Below are 13,242 nucleotides of genomic sequence, written 5' to 3' on the forward strand. Positions count from 1 at the left end.
AAGTGCAGGGTGCTTGGTTATGAAAGTTAATGAGGATAATGTCCCCACACACAGAAACATTAAGCCATTTCTGGCCTGATAGCTACTGAGCAGATAATAAAAGTGAAATAATTAAATTCAATATGAGTATGAATATGAATAGAATTAACATGTCAGTGAACCATACACTGACACTGAACCACACACTGACACAGATAAAAGGAAAAGCAGACACAAAACTGACAATATATCAAGGGCTTGACACCCTTCCACAGTCCAGTGTTCATATATCTTGGTAGCAGCAGCCCTCAGCTCAGTTAATGACAAACGCAAGGAGCTCTTATCTGCACATCTTGTAACTTAATCCAAGGTCACAGAGCAATAGTTACACAGAGGATTGCATTAAATCTGGAGAGACACTTCTTGTGTTTTCCAATTACACAGATTCCTCATTGGCTAGACATGGGTTATGGGTCCCCACTCCCTATTTCCCTACATACATGCGCTTTGCAAAACAATTGCTGTATTTTTTATGTGATGATTTTAGACATGGTGTGATTGTGACTTGACTTGCCATTTTATTAATTAAATAAATGTCATTATATTTAACACAATTCCGTTGACAATTTTCCATTTGTCTTTAGCAACAACATCATACAGTATCTTCCCTTTCATTTTCTGGTCAATGATTTAGAATGTCTGACAGTACATAATTAGTCATTGGAGATAGTAAATCAGGGTGTGTGTATAAAGCAACAACAATCATATATGGAACTACAAAACAAACCATGAGGTCAGAGAAGGAAAAAAATGTGACAAGGAGCACTTGTTGCCATACCTACCCCTGGTTTGGTGGGGTAGATAGGTGGAGTTTGTCCTACACCTGAAATATAAGCTGACCTACAGGTAGCCAAGAACTCATTGAAGGAGTTTTCTTCCTTCTCTCTCCTTTTTGTTCTCACAAACTGTCCTAAATATAATTATGCCAAAGTTCAATGTGCATAAGCAAGGGCAATAGAGGAGTGGGGACATTGTGGAACTCTCCAGGAAGGGTATTACAGCAGGTTCATGTTGCAGATTATAACTACTGAGAACAAGTGAAGCCACACACCTGAGAAGGCAATAACACTAAATGTGAGTATACACCTTCCTTGTATTTTTAAGATCTAGAGGGGTAAAAGTAATTTAATGACATAAGACATTCTACAACAAGTGTTGTTGCCTGCTGAGTTAATTTACAACTTCACATAATTGCTTATTAACCCTGGAAAACAATAAGGAAAATAATATTCCTAAACTTTCCGTCACAAGGAGCTCTATTTTTGTACTTGCGGTGTCATGCCAACTGGCAAATAAAGAATCTTAGATTTACAACAATGTAATAGTTTTGCATATAATATTAAAGAGACCCTGTTTGAATGTACAGTGGGGAATACATACAGTATTACACAATATTTAGACATTTGAGGAAATGTTTTTGGCTCAGTGATGTACTATACATATGTCAACATCAGATGGAGGACATATCTAAAAGGTTAGTCACATATGCTCGTTGTGAAATTAGGTGTGTGGAGATATTTTATCAATCTCCTAATTCCTGGATTAAACCAACTAACTACCGTAGCTCCAGTGAGAATGTTCTTGTTACTGACATTTGTCCAAATGCCAGTTAATGCTTGAACTATTCCTGAACTGTGTTACCTACTGTGTCCTAGTTTGTTGCCATTGACTAACATTGTTACTTCTTCTTTTTCAGCCTCACTCCTTGCTATGCAAATAGGGTGACAAACTACCAACCAAAGAGAACACACTTAAGACCAAGATGACCACCAAGAAGGCAGATTTCCAGCGGAGGATTGTCTCCAAGGATGGACACAACCAAGTGCGCATTGACAATGTGGAGGGCATGGTAAAGCTCTATCTCCACGACATCTGGACCACGGTGGTGGACATGAAGTGGCGCTACAAGCTCACACTGTTCTCCTCCACCTTCGTCATGACCTGGTTCCTCTTTGGCGTAATCTTCTACTTCATCGGCATGGGCAACGGTGACTTCAAGGGTGAGCTGCTGTCCAACCACACACCGTGCATCATGAATGTTGAGACCCTTACCGGCGCCTTCCTCTTCTCCCTGGAGTCGCAGACCACCATTGGCTACGGTTTCCGCTACATTACCGACGAGTGTCCGCTGGCCATCTTCGTCCTGGTGGTCCAGCTTGTCACCACGGGCCTGGCTGAGATCTTTGTGACCGGGGCCTTCCTGGCCAAGCTGGCACGACCCAAGAAGCGGGCCGAGACTATCAAGTTCAGCCAGTCGGCGGTGATCTGCCGGCACGATGGCAAGCTATGTCTGATGGTGCGTGTGGCCAACATGAGGAAAAGCCTGCTGATCCAGTGCCAGCTGATTGGCAAGCTGCTTTCGCCCAACGTGACCGAGGAGGGCGAGAAGACTCTGATCCACCAGACAGCTGTGGACTTCTACATGGACTCATGCGGGGAGTGCCCCTTCCTAATCCTGCCCCTCACATTCTATCACGTGTTGGATGAGAGCAGCCCGCTGGTGGGGCTGACCGCTGAGAGGTTGCGGACGCGCGACTTTGAGCTGCTGGTCACCCTCAACGCCACCATGGAGTCCACGGCAGCCACGTGTCAGAGCCGCACATCGTTCGTTCCCCAGGAGATCCTGTGGGGCTACGAGTTCAAGCCCGTGCTCTTCAGCACCCCCAGTGGCCGGTATGTGGCCGACTTTAACTTCTTTGACAAGGTGCAGTTAAGCAGCGACCCGACACTCCTCAGCAACAACACAGAGAAGCTGAAACTGGAGGAGGTGTACAAGAAGGAATAATGGAGGACACTAAAACATGTTGGACACACTGGTAAAGAACATGATACACTTTAATGGTTGTTTTACCATAGTTACTGTCTAGAAACAATTTGGAAATACACCCAGCTAGCAAATTTGGTTCCTTGGAAGTTGTGGGAACGTATGTTTTTGGTTTCACATTGGTTATGGGAACGAAGCCATATGTTTCCATAAGTTTAAAGTTTTACCTGTTTTGGGAACATTTATTTTTAGGTTGCAGGAGGTTTTATTAAACCTAAAACCTAGCTTATTTTGTGTTAATGTTTTTGAACTCCAAGCATTTCCTAAAGCATTAATCATGTGAACACATGCATTTTTCATTATGGCACAGCATCAGTGGGATTTGAACCTTCGATCTTCTGTTCTCTATCTATGGAATTAGTCCACTGCGCCATCAAGAAGGAGCTAACATGGCATATGGCATTTTACACATACAAAGCTGTTAATTCTAGTATGCTCATACAGACCTAATTTCAAAGGAAACGAGAACTCATTAAGATCAGACGTGGCCAATTAGTGGCCGCAGCCAACACACCTGAACACACTTAACAAGATACAGGCTAGAGAGAGTTTTGTAGATGCTGAGAACAGAATGTATATGTTTTTAAATATCAATCTTAGAACATTCTCTAAACGTTACAAAAGTTTACTTGAGGATTTGGATAGAATGTATTCTTAACATTCTCTGGACATTTTAAGAACATGACTTTAAATATAACCATGAGGAAGCCTGTAGGAAACATTATACTGAAGTCCTGAAATTCTCACAGAATAACATTGTTTCTTAATGTTCCTGGAACAATTCGATAATGTGACTTTGAACATGACCATGACCACACATTGACTCTGTACCGGTACCCCTGTATATAGTCTCGCTATTGTTATTTTACTGCTGCTCTTTAATTACTTGTTCCTTTTATTTCTTATTGTTATTAATATTTTTTTTAACTGCATTGTTGTTTAGGGGTTTGTAAGTAAGCATTTCACTTTAAGGTCTACACCTGTTGTATTCGGTGCATCTGACTAATACAATTTGATTTGATTTGAGGAACTGTAATGCTGAAATACTGAAATTCCCACAGAAGAACGTTGTTTCTTAACATTCTCTGAACTATTTGAGAACATTCCCAATGTCAAACCAGTTGGAGAACATTTCTAGAACATTACCACCATTAAAATGAAATGTAACCATGTTTGAACTTTTAGGAAACGTTCTGTTAAAGTAATGAAATACCAAGAAAATAAGTTCCTTAAATGTGCTGAGAATGTTCCAAAGAAACTATCTTGCATCAATCCCAGAAAGTTGTGGGAAGGTTGTTTCTAAAATAACCATAGGACAACCACACTCTCAACAAGCTCTAATAACCATATGGTTCTCTGAACGTTATGTGCTAGCTGGGCATAGTACAGAAATATATATGTTTGTATAACTCATAAACCTAATGAGTGAATGCTGACAAATGTACGCAAACATAAATAATGTACCTGATCAGTGTGCATCTGGTCAGAGTACATTCATGTGCTGTGTACCGTATATTTGGCATATTGTTTGTATTTACAAGCTTTATAATAGGAGTATGTGGACATGCATTCAGAATAAGGACTGCGTCTCAGGTGCTGGTGTTTGTGTAATTGAATTTGTGGCAGTAACTGTTGCTGTATTAGAAACAAATTATGGAGGATTCCAGGAAAACAGAACAAGATGTTGTTACTTTTTATCACGCAAGTTGTATATTTTAATGAATTATACATATTTCACTCAAAAGGTAGATGGGGATATAACAAAACTAGTTTGAGATAATGGCTGTGTAATGCTTAAAAGCTGTGTTCCATCTGTATCTCTGAATAAACCATTGGCTTTCAAGAATATATGATCCATACACCATAATGAGATTGAAGGGATGTTTTATCTATAAACAAGCTCTATAAGATTCCATTACCCCCTATCCCACACTGCTCTACTCCTCATCTCTGTTGTTGTGGCAACACTCAGGGTAGCGCCAAAGGAGGTTTGTCGTTTGGTTGTTGGAACACATCGAATGTGTTGGGTCAAAATAATGGGGGCAATTCCTCTTTATACTGTATGCAGACAGGGCACAATAACACACAATCTGTCACCTTCTGAGACAAGAGAGGACAGCACTTTGGTTGAAGATACTTTATTAGAAATGACACAGTAGAAAATCTATCAAAGTATATCATTTTTATGGTCCCTTTAGTAAACAATCTCAGTATCTCAGTCCTGTTTCTCAGCTTACAAGGCTGGCAGCTTATAAGTGTTCTACCCAAGCCTGCATCCCATAAAATAATACTGAACAGGTCTGAAATGACTTGCCTGGCCGACACAATCAGTTTTATATTAGTATATATAGTTTATGTTGTAAACTGTTTACAGAGCATAAAGTTCAAAGGCCACAACTGCCTTCTTTAGTCTATTTCAATGACTTTTTTGTCACTATATCTATTATAAAAACATTGTCTGTGTCTTTGGCTGGCTGAGATCAACTCGTAGTGTATATATTGCATAAGTTATAAATGTATCATATAAAAAGAAATATAACACTGACTTGTATACTTCAATCTAACAAACGCACAGCGTTCGCGACTCAGAAAAACAATAATACAAAATTGGAACTTTGTAAAATCTCTTCAGCTGAACTGGGAGTTTCTGTGGTAAGTCACTGTGGTCAAGAAAACTCCTCATCCCTTATAAAAAGATTTGAGGTCACACACAACATTTTACGAATCGTGCTTAATTCCAGTTTTTCAAAATTTCCAAAACACAGATGAATTGATTTCAAGGCACTCTCTTTAAGAATAACAGTCAAGTAAAACAATCTTCCCTTTACGTTCAATAATGCCATATGCACTACTATGTAGTATAATAATACTGATAAGACATAAGGCAGTTTATATCCAAAGGAATAATACTTCATTTTTCACATGTTTCAGTGTCTTTCATGATCCGCCGTCCTCTCTGATGTTGCCCCACCTTTGTTCACAAACAGTCTGTGAGTACATGCATGGTCATGTGACATGACCATCTAGCACACATCTACCCAAGGTGTTTCCTGCTGGTGCTTGTTTCACAGTTTACTAAAGCCAAGTTTAGTACTTCTCCCTACTTCCTCTGAAGTACACACTCATCTGCCACACCACACCCCTCTCCACACTTACATCTTACTTATCTTGCCTCATCTTTACAGTCTTTGATATGTTTACTTCATTAAATAAGGTAGTTTAATAGTTTTAAAACATATATAATAAGTAACTGTTCATGCAGCTATTGTATTTTTTGGGGTATATTTAGCGACCTTTATAAAAAGGACATGATCATGTTATATAGTCCACTGATAACTCCCTTTTAATTCTACTCAAAGACTTATCTTTCACTGTTCTCAGAAGCTACATGTCACACAATGCCCTTGCTCATAGTAACGTCCACTATTGCCCTTTTTACATTTACAGTTTTCCCTCCTATATCATCTTATAGCGACATGTCTGTAGCCCTCCTCTTAATCCTTTACAGAACCTTGAGTTCCCTCACCTGCTCATGCCCTAGACTTACACCAGTTACCCTACCTCTACCAAATTTCTTCATTATTGACCCTGCCCCTGTTTTTGTTTGGTTCTGACACTATCCAAACAGAAACCCTTTGTGTTTTCCCGTTTTTCCCGTTTCGTCCTCCAGTTTTAGCATAGCAAGATGCCCTTCCCTTGGCAGGTCTAATAGTACGTGCCCAGGTGGGAGGGCATGTGAGCGCCTGGGTGCCGGGTGTTGGGGTAGATACCTCCAGTGGGAGAGTTCCAGTAGGGGTTGGGGCCAGCAAAGAAGCTGGAGGAGTTGACGGGTAGCGCTTGGGGGTGGGGCGTGACGAAGTTGACCTTCTGCTGGTGTGTATGGTAGGTGCTCATGTAGGACAGATCGGAAGGGTACTTGTACATGGAGGACTCTGGCGGGTGGGGCTGCAGGGCCTGGGCGATGCCGTGGAAGTCAAACTTGTAGGCGTAGCGCTTGCCGTGCACCTTGGTCATGATGTTCTTGTCGTAGTAGTAGCGCAAGGCACGGCTCAGCTTGTCGTAGTTCATGTTGGGCTTGCTCTTCCTCTCGCCCCAGCGCCTCGCCACCTCGTCAGGGTCGGTCATCTTGAACTCGCCATTGGTGCCCTCCCAGGTGATGCAGCCAGAGTTGGTGCTGTCTGACAGGAGCTCCAGCAGGAACTGCCACAACTGTATCTGTCCCGAGCCTGCAGGCAGAAAAGGTGTCAACACAGTTAAAATGACTAATACAGGCCGGGATTCAAACCGCACTACGTCGACGTCGCACTGCACTTCACTTTCAAAGGCAATTCCTTGATGTTCACGATCGCATTCAGGGTAAACGCTGCGGATGTCAGCTCAAGCGTAAATTACCTTTAAAGCTCAAGAGTAGTGCGATGTCGGCGGATTGCGGTTTGTTTGAGTCCCGGCCAACGTCTGGACAGAGACAGGAAGTCAACAGGTGTAACAGTTACTTATACAGTCGGGACAGAGTCAGGGAGTCAATATTGTAACAATTATAATACAGTCTGGACAGAGAAAAGGAATCAGCACGTAATTATGTATAATACAGTCTGGAGAGAGACAGGTGGTCATCACCATAACAACTACATACAGACATGTTACAGTCAAGACCACAACAACAACTTATTGCAACAGTCACCATCATATAAATGGTTCCTTTGTTAATGTATTTCTAAAATCGTACATTTTATCTAATGAAGTGATAATCACTCACACCATCCATAAAACTCACCGGGGTTTGCCAGCCTGCTGCTCGTGGGCCCCAGGATCTGGTAAGGATCTAAGAAAGGAAAAACATTCACATTAGTAGGAGAAAATATTTTATTCAGCTCAATCACCATCTATTTCAGAGTACTGTTCAAGCTAATATCTTACCTAGCTGAGGCCTCTGCTCCTCTGTTTTGGTGACAATGACTGGGGAGGGCTGGGAACCTTGAGGGATAAAGTTCCCAAAATATTAACAGAGGGTTGGTTTCCTTGAGGGCAATGTTCCAAGTGTATACAGTGGAGAAATATATTATTATCTTGAGGTATACAATTTCCTGTTCTCTGATTCTGCCCAGCCTGTTTTGTTTGCGTCTAGTCCACAGGCTTGTAAAGATGTACCCTCTTAAATTAATTGTGATGTACGTTGACACATTTCCCAATAGATTAAAAGCAAAGAGAGTGCCATCTTTTGACAAACGACTGATGTACAGGACATTGTGACTCCTTACCTTTGGAGGAAGACACAGCTTGTGTAGGCCATCCAGCTCTTCTGGCTGCTTCATATGCCAGGTCTGTAAAATAACAGTAATGACAAGTCAACCTGCTGCCTGCAGTTATGAACCTTACCCCTAGATGGCCCTATGATAAAAACAAAAACATGATGTGGAAAAGGTGTGTTGACACCTTTTCTGCCTGCAGGCTTGGGACAGATACAGTGCATTTCAGTGGGTCACCTCATCAGTCGGAGGTGAGAGTGGTTGATTGCCAGAAACGTTCCACAATACAAGGGGCCTAAACACATAGGCACAACTACTGCAGCCTGGAGGATTATTTTAAAGGCAGAGGATGCTTGTGTTCAATATAAACAAAATATTATTTTGACGAATGTCTTCTAAACATACCTTTGTATATGAGTATTTTTGTACAATAATCAAAATGTAGTACTTTGTCTGCAAGGTATGTGGTTCCTTGTTTCTCCTTTACCCATGCACCTTGCTCCTCTAAGTGTAATTGGATGTGCTCACAGTAAGCTCTTATGCCTCATCTACATAAACTTGTAGGAGTGATGAATCACCCACCTGGCCTAGTGGAGACTCTGGGGGAGTTGTCAGTGGGATAAACGGGAGTGTTGGGGAAAATAAAACTTGCACCTCCTGTGGAGAGTGAAAGAGAGGATAATTAATGAATTACGTAAATTATTATGTACCCGTAATGTCACAACTTTTCATGACACATTGACTGAACGTTCCATATCCATGTGGGGAGGGATTTCGTGCAGCACATGGGTAATTACAGCACTATGCATCAACGTTAGACTTTAGCACATGCCTTCATCTACGCTCTACAGCCACAATGCATTACTGCACCAGCATACAGTAACTTCTGCACCACATAACAAAAACACATTAGAAATAATAACAACCAGTATCAGATTAGATGACTTGATGCATAATCTGATAATCATAAGAATACAAAAAAAGCAGTGTGCATGTACAGTATATAAAAAGTGCACTGTATATACATAGGTGGGCACTGTGTGAGTGTGAGGATACTGTGGTGGCGGGAGCAAAGCCAGAGGTAGAGAAGGGGGGGCAGGGGTCTCCTTACCTGTGTTGCGAGCATGCATTAACCGCGGGGAGTTTTGTAAGGCTTTGTCAACATCATCGGAAGTCAAGTGAGGAAGTGGAGCTGAGAAATAAAACATTCTTTTGAAAAAGAGATGAACCAAAAAAAGAAAACAGCTCAAAACAACCTATGATGTGCAGGGAGTGATGCGTTGGGGGGCGTCAGCCATGATAAACACAGACCTTTAGCGATGCACTAAGGTAAGGGCTGCTCTCAGAACTGCCATAGAGGCAACATTCAACAGGCAAGGAGCAGTACAGGGAGATAGTGGGTAAGGAGAGGGGAAATGGAGTGGGAAAGAGAGAGCGAGAAAGAGAGAGAGCATGTAAGTGTGGAACACATCGCCATAGCGAGAGGGGAGACAGGGAGGGAGGACCAACCCAAATAAACAGTTAATCACTCGTGCCCACATTCGTCTGTGAGAATCCATCGCTTTTCCCAATTTTCCCTCCTCCAGAGTAAATTCGGCGAGCGTGTGTACACACAAGGGGGAAAGAGGAGCAGAAACCATTACCAAAAACAAAAGGAGGAGAGGGCATTCTTCCTTTCCCTCCCATCACTAGTGTTTTTTCCAGTCGAAGAGACCTCAAATTCAAAGCCAGCCACCGTCAGGGTCTGTGAATAGTGTAGGTGTGCCTACCCACTCCCTTCAGACCATTTTACATCTAAAGCCAAACGAAAATAAGTAGGCCTATTGGCAAATCTCTCATCTCAATTTCAAACTGCCCACAGTATTTAAATGAGGGGGTGGGAACTGTTGATTGCACTAAAAGGAATGTATAAGAAAAGGTCATTCAAAAGATTTTGATGAGATGTGTTTCAAGAGAGTTTCAAGCACAGGATTGTGGAATAACACAAACAACAGCCCAGTTCAGAACGTGGTGGTACGCAAATCTAAACTCTGGACTCCTCCAGCTATCTGTCTGTCTGTGTGGTCTGTGTGTCTGGCTATCTTTCTGTTTTGTTCCTCTCTTTCTCCCATCACTTACCTCATCTGTACATCTGTGGCTAAACCCTACCAAAACCAACACTGATATCAAACAAACAAAACCATTAGCAGTCATCATGAGAAGAGTAATGGTTCATTGGAAAGTTGTCTGCACGATCAAATGGAACTTGGACTACCCTATTCTTAGAGAGCAGAGAGAGACAGACTATCAAAGATACACATAATCTCAAGAGTCTGACAAACCTTCTCCAATGACTATAAACAGATACTTATCTTAAGATGGGTGTCAATTAGGACTTTGATGTAGTATATCTACTCCTCTTCAAAAACATCTTAATGATTTTATTATTGTTACACTACTGCCACCATTAATCCTACTACTACTACCCAACTACTACTACTGTCACATCTACTGTTAACAATTTAAAAACGGTGTGTGTGTGTGTGTGTGTGTGTGTGTGTGTGTGTGTGTGTGTGTGTGTGTGTGTGTGTGTGTGTGTGTGTGTGTGTGTGTGTGTGTGTGTGTGCGCAAGTGAACGAGCATGTGGATGACATGCACAAAAAACGTGTGTGTGTAGAGGGGAGGTGAGGTGCAGTGGACAGGAAAGCAGGCCTTGGAGCAGTGAGTCATTCAGCCAAAGCAGCAGAAGCAACAGCAACAGGGACTCCTTCACCAGGTTGCATTCTAATCTGTAGTCAAGCAAAATAGCTAAGGCCCTCTGGAGTACGTCAGTGAGAGCTAAGTTTGATTCACACAACACACAGACAGGACTACTGAGGCTCGCTACTGGAAGGCTGCAGGATCTGCCCTTTCCCCTAACTTTAACAAGCAGACACTTTGTTAATGGAACAAGTGTATCATGTATCTCACATTCCCTTTCTCCTTAATAATCTAGGCAAGTCTGGTTTTAGAGAGCCAGAGTGTGTACAGGCTTTGGTTTCAGGTCAAAATTTAAAGCACCTTATGCCTGCTTACCTTATAACCCCCCAGGACAAGTTTCCTACCTTACCCCTGGTATAGAGGTAAAGAATGGACCACCAGACTACAGCAGCCCTTCAGTAGTAGCCCTTTGTAGCATTTCTCTTTACCACCTGCCAACGCATTGTGTTGGTCAGCTGGGGAAAAAGGACAGAAGGCGGGAGCACGGAGAGGGAGGAGAGGAGAGAGGGATCATGAGGAGGAGAAGGAAGATACTAGACTCACTCTCTCTGAGGTAGTGCAGGTGGGAGAGCAGGATGTCTGCGTTGTAGCTGAGCGTGAGCCTCTGAAAGTCCTCCTTGCTCATCTTGCACAGGTCCTTGCCGTCCATGTTGTGGAAGAGAGCCACGTCCACGTCCAGCAAGCCATACTCCTTAACTGCCCACTCCAGCCACTGGCGCACATGCTCCGTGGACCAGAGTGTGGGATCTGCAAGGCCATGGACACAACATAGGAAGCGGGATGTGTTAACACTATAGAAGGGGTAAGATGCAGTGAGTAGCAATATTTAACTGGAGCAACTTATCCCACCACAGAGAAAAGAGAATGGAAACTCTCATAGTAAACTCTCACGTTTATACTTACTTATTTTCTTACAGTTCATACTTACTCTCATTCTTTATATGATAATAGTTGAGAATACATTTGCAATGAAACTGGTTTTAACAACCAACATTTTATAAATAAATGTTAATTTGTGCAAATACAGTCCAATTACATGAGTACTGTATTTAGAACGATGACATTCTCTTTTCCAGAGATAAGACCACTGTTACCAAACACACACACACCTAACAAACTTAACAGGATCCAAAAAACAGCTGACAGGTACAGAAACAAACCACACTGTCGTCTGGTCCTCCGTTCCAGCAATATTTAACAGTACCTGTAACTCTGTGTCTGTGTCCCAAATGGCACCCTATTCCCTACATAGTGCACTACTTATGAGCAGAGCCTTATGTGCTCTGGTCAAAAGTAGTGCATCGTATATGGGATAGAGTGCTATTTAGAACGCAGATGTAACCCTAGCTCTCTGAGAACGAGACTACGAGCCTCTAAATATTTTTTTTGGGGGGGCCTGGAAGCCAGAGTACTTACACAGGCTCAGAGAGCAAGGGGCAACGGTAACTCATCCCGCGCTACAGAGACACGAGGCAATGATCAGTTGGGCGAAGGGGAGGCTGGCCAGCACTCGCTCTCCTCAGCCCTCAGGTCTGTCTCAGTGCAATATTGGAGGACTTAACCATCCAAACAATATAGTGGATGTGGCATTAGGCAGTGAATGCACTGTAATGCAGATGGAATTCAGATGGGACAGAAACTATAGAGGGGTGGACCCAAGTACTACATATTATAAACCGGGTGGTTAGAGCCCTGAATGCTGATTGGCTGACATCCGTGGTATATCAGACCATATACCACGGGTATGACAAAATATTTATTTTTACTGCTCTAATTACGTTGATAACCAGTTTATAATAGCAATAAGGCACCTCAGAGGTTTGTGGTATATGGCCAATATACCACGGCTAAGGGCTGTGTCCAGGCACTCCGCGATGCATTGTGCCTAAGAACAGCCCTTAGCTGTGGTATATTGGTCATACAGTATACCACACCCCCCAATCAGCATTCAGGGCTCTAACCACCCGTGCCTCATTGCTTAATTATATCATAGGCAATACACTTTTGCATAACGTTTCTGTATTCTCTCCAACAATATATTATCCTATATGGCAGAGATGTTGGGTGGGGCTCTAGGGCCTCTTAAAATGCACTAAGGGGTGCATTGCGCATCATATAGGAACAGATCTGTATGTATTTGAAGTTGAAATGCCCTCCCCAAGTCCCTATACCAAAACATCAGGAATGTGTTTCCTATACGTAGAGCAGAGAAGCCAGTTTAATATTGACCTCCCATTACATTCCGTGGAGCAGTGTGTGGCTATTGTCTCTAAATTAACAGCAAAAACAGGATGTTCTTAACATGTCGCGTCATTGTCCTTGTCAGCTTCAGTTGGAGAGGAAGTTGCACTATGCCAGAAAAACTGTGTTGCACAACCTCCAGATAGAGAGTAC

General features: G+C 42.4%; 2 protein-coding genes across 14 annotated transcripts in view; one reads left to right on the top strand and one right to left on the bottom strand.

The window, feature by feature from the left end:
- The first annotated feature begins 747 nt into the window (after positions 1 to 747).
- On the top strand, positions 748 to 4,706 carry LOC110533561 (ATP-sensitive inward rectifier potassium channel 15). Of its 2 annotated transcripts, none has more exons than XM_021617898.3 (2): positions 748 to 1,113; positions 1,736 to 4,706. In XM_021617898.3, exon 2 carries the CDS (start codon positions 1,802 to 1,804, stop codon positions 2,822 to 2,824), a length of 1,023 nt encoding a protein of 340 aa, XP_021473573.1. In that variant the 5' UTR covers positions 748 to 1,113; positions 1,736 to 1,801; the 3' UTR covers positions 2,825 to 4,706. The 2 variants fall into 2 exon arrangements, with proteins under 2 accessions (XP_021473573.1, XP_021473574.1); XM_021617899.3 differs by lacking the exon at positions 748 to 1,113 and adding an exon at positions 1,283 to 1,513.
- Positions 4,707 to 4,985: 279 nt separating this feature from the next.
- LOC110533560 (ETS transcription factor ERG) overlaps positions 4,986 to 13,242 on the bottom strand; it is a 77,287-nt gene continuing 69,030 nt past the window's right edge. For 3 of the 12 annotated variants that reach the window (XM_021617894.3, XM_090186245.1, XM_021617895.3), the window contains 8 exons: positions 11,392 to 11,595; positions 9,221 to 9,301; positions 8,692 to 8,766; positions 8,122 to 8,184; positions 7,781 to 7,837; positions 7,638 to 7,685; positions 7,256 to 7,318; positions 4,986 to 7,089 (listed from right to left, as the gene is read on the bottom strand). In XM_021617894.3, the coding sequence (XP_021473569.3) occupies positions 6,569 to 7,089; positions 7,256 to 7,318; positions 7,638 to 7,685; positions 7,781 to 7,837; positions 8,122 to 8,184; positions 8,692 to 8,766; positions 9,221 to 9,301; positions 11,392 to 11,595 (1,112 nt within the window). In that variant the 3' untranslated portion in view covers positions 4,986 to 6,568. The remainder of the gene's footprint in view (positions 7,090 to 7,255; positions 7,319 to 7,637; positions 7,686 to 7,780; positions 7,838 to 8,121; positions 8,185 to 8,691; positions 8,767 to 9,220; positions 9,302 to 11,391; positions 11,596 to 13,242) is intronic. The other 9 variants (XM_021617897.3, XM_090186247.1, XM_090186249.1 and 6 more) reach the window with 3 other exon arrangements.

The sequence above is a fragment of the Oncorhynchus mykiss genome, chromosome 10, assembly GCF_057628025.1.
Source record: "Oncorhynchus mykiss isolate SJ-2025 chromosome 10, ASM5762802v1, whole genome shotgun sequence".
Taxonomy (NCBI): domain Eukaryota; kingdom Metazoa; phylum Chordata; class Actinopteri; order Salmoniformes; family Salmonidae; genus Oncorhynchus; species Oncorhynchus mykiss.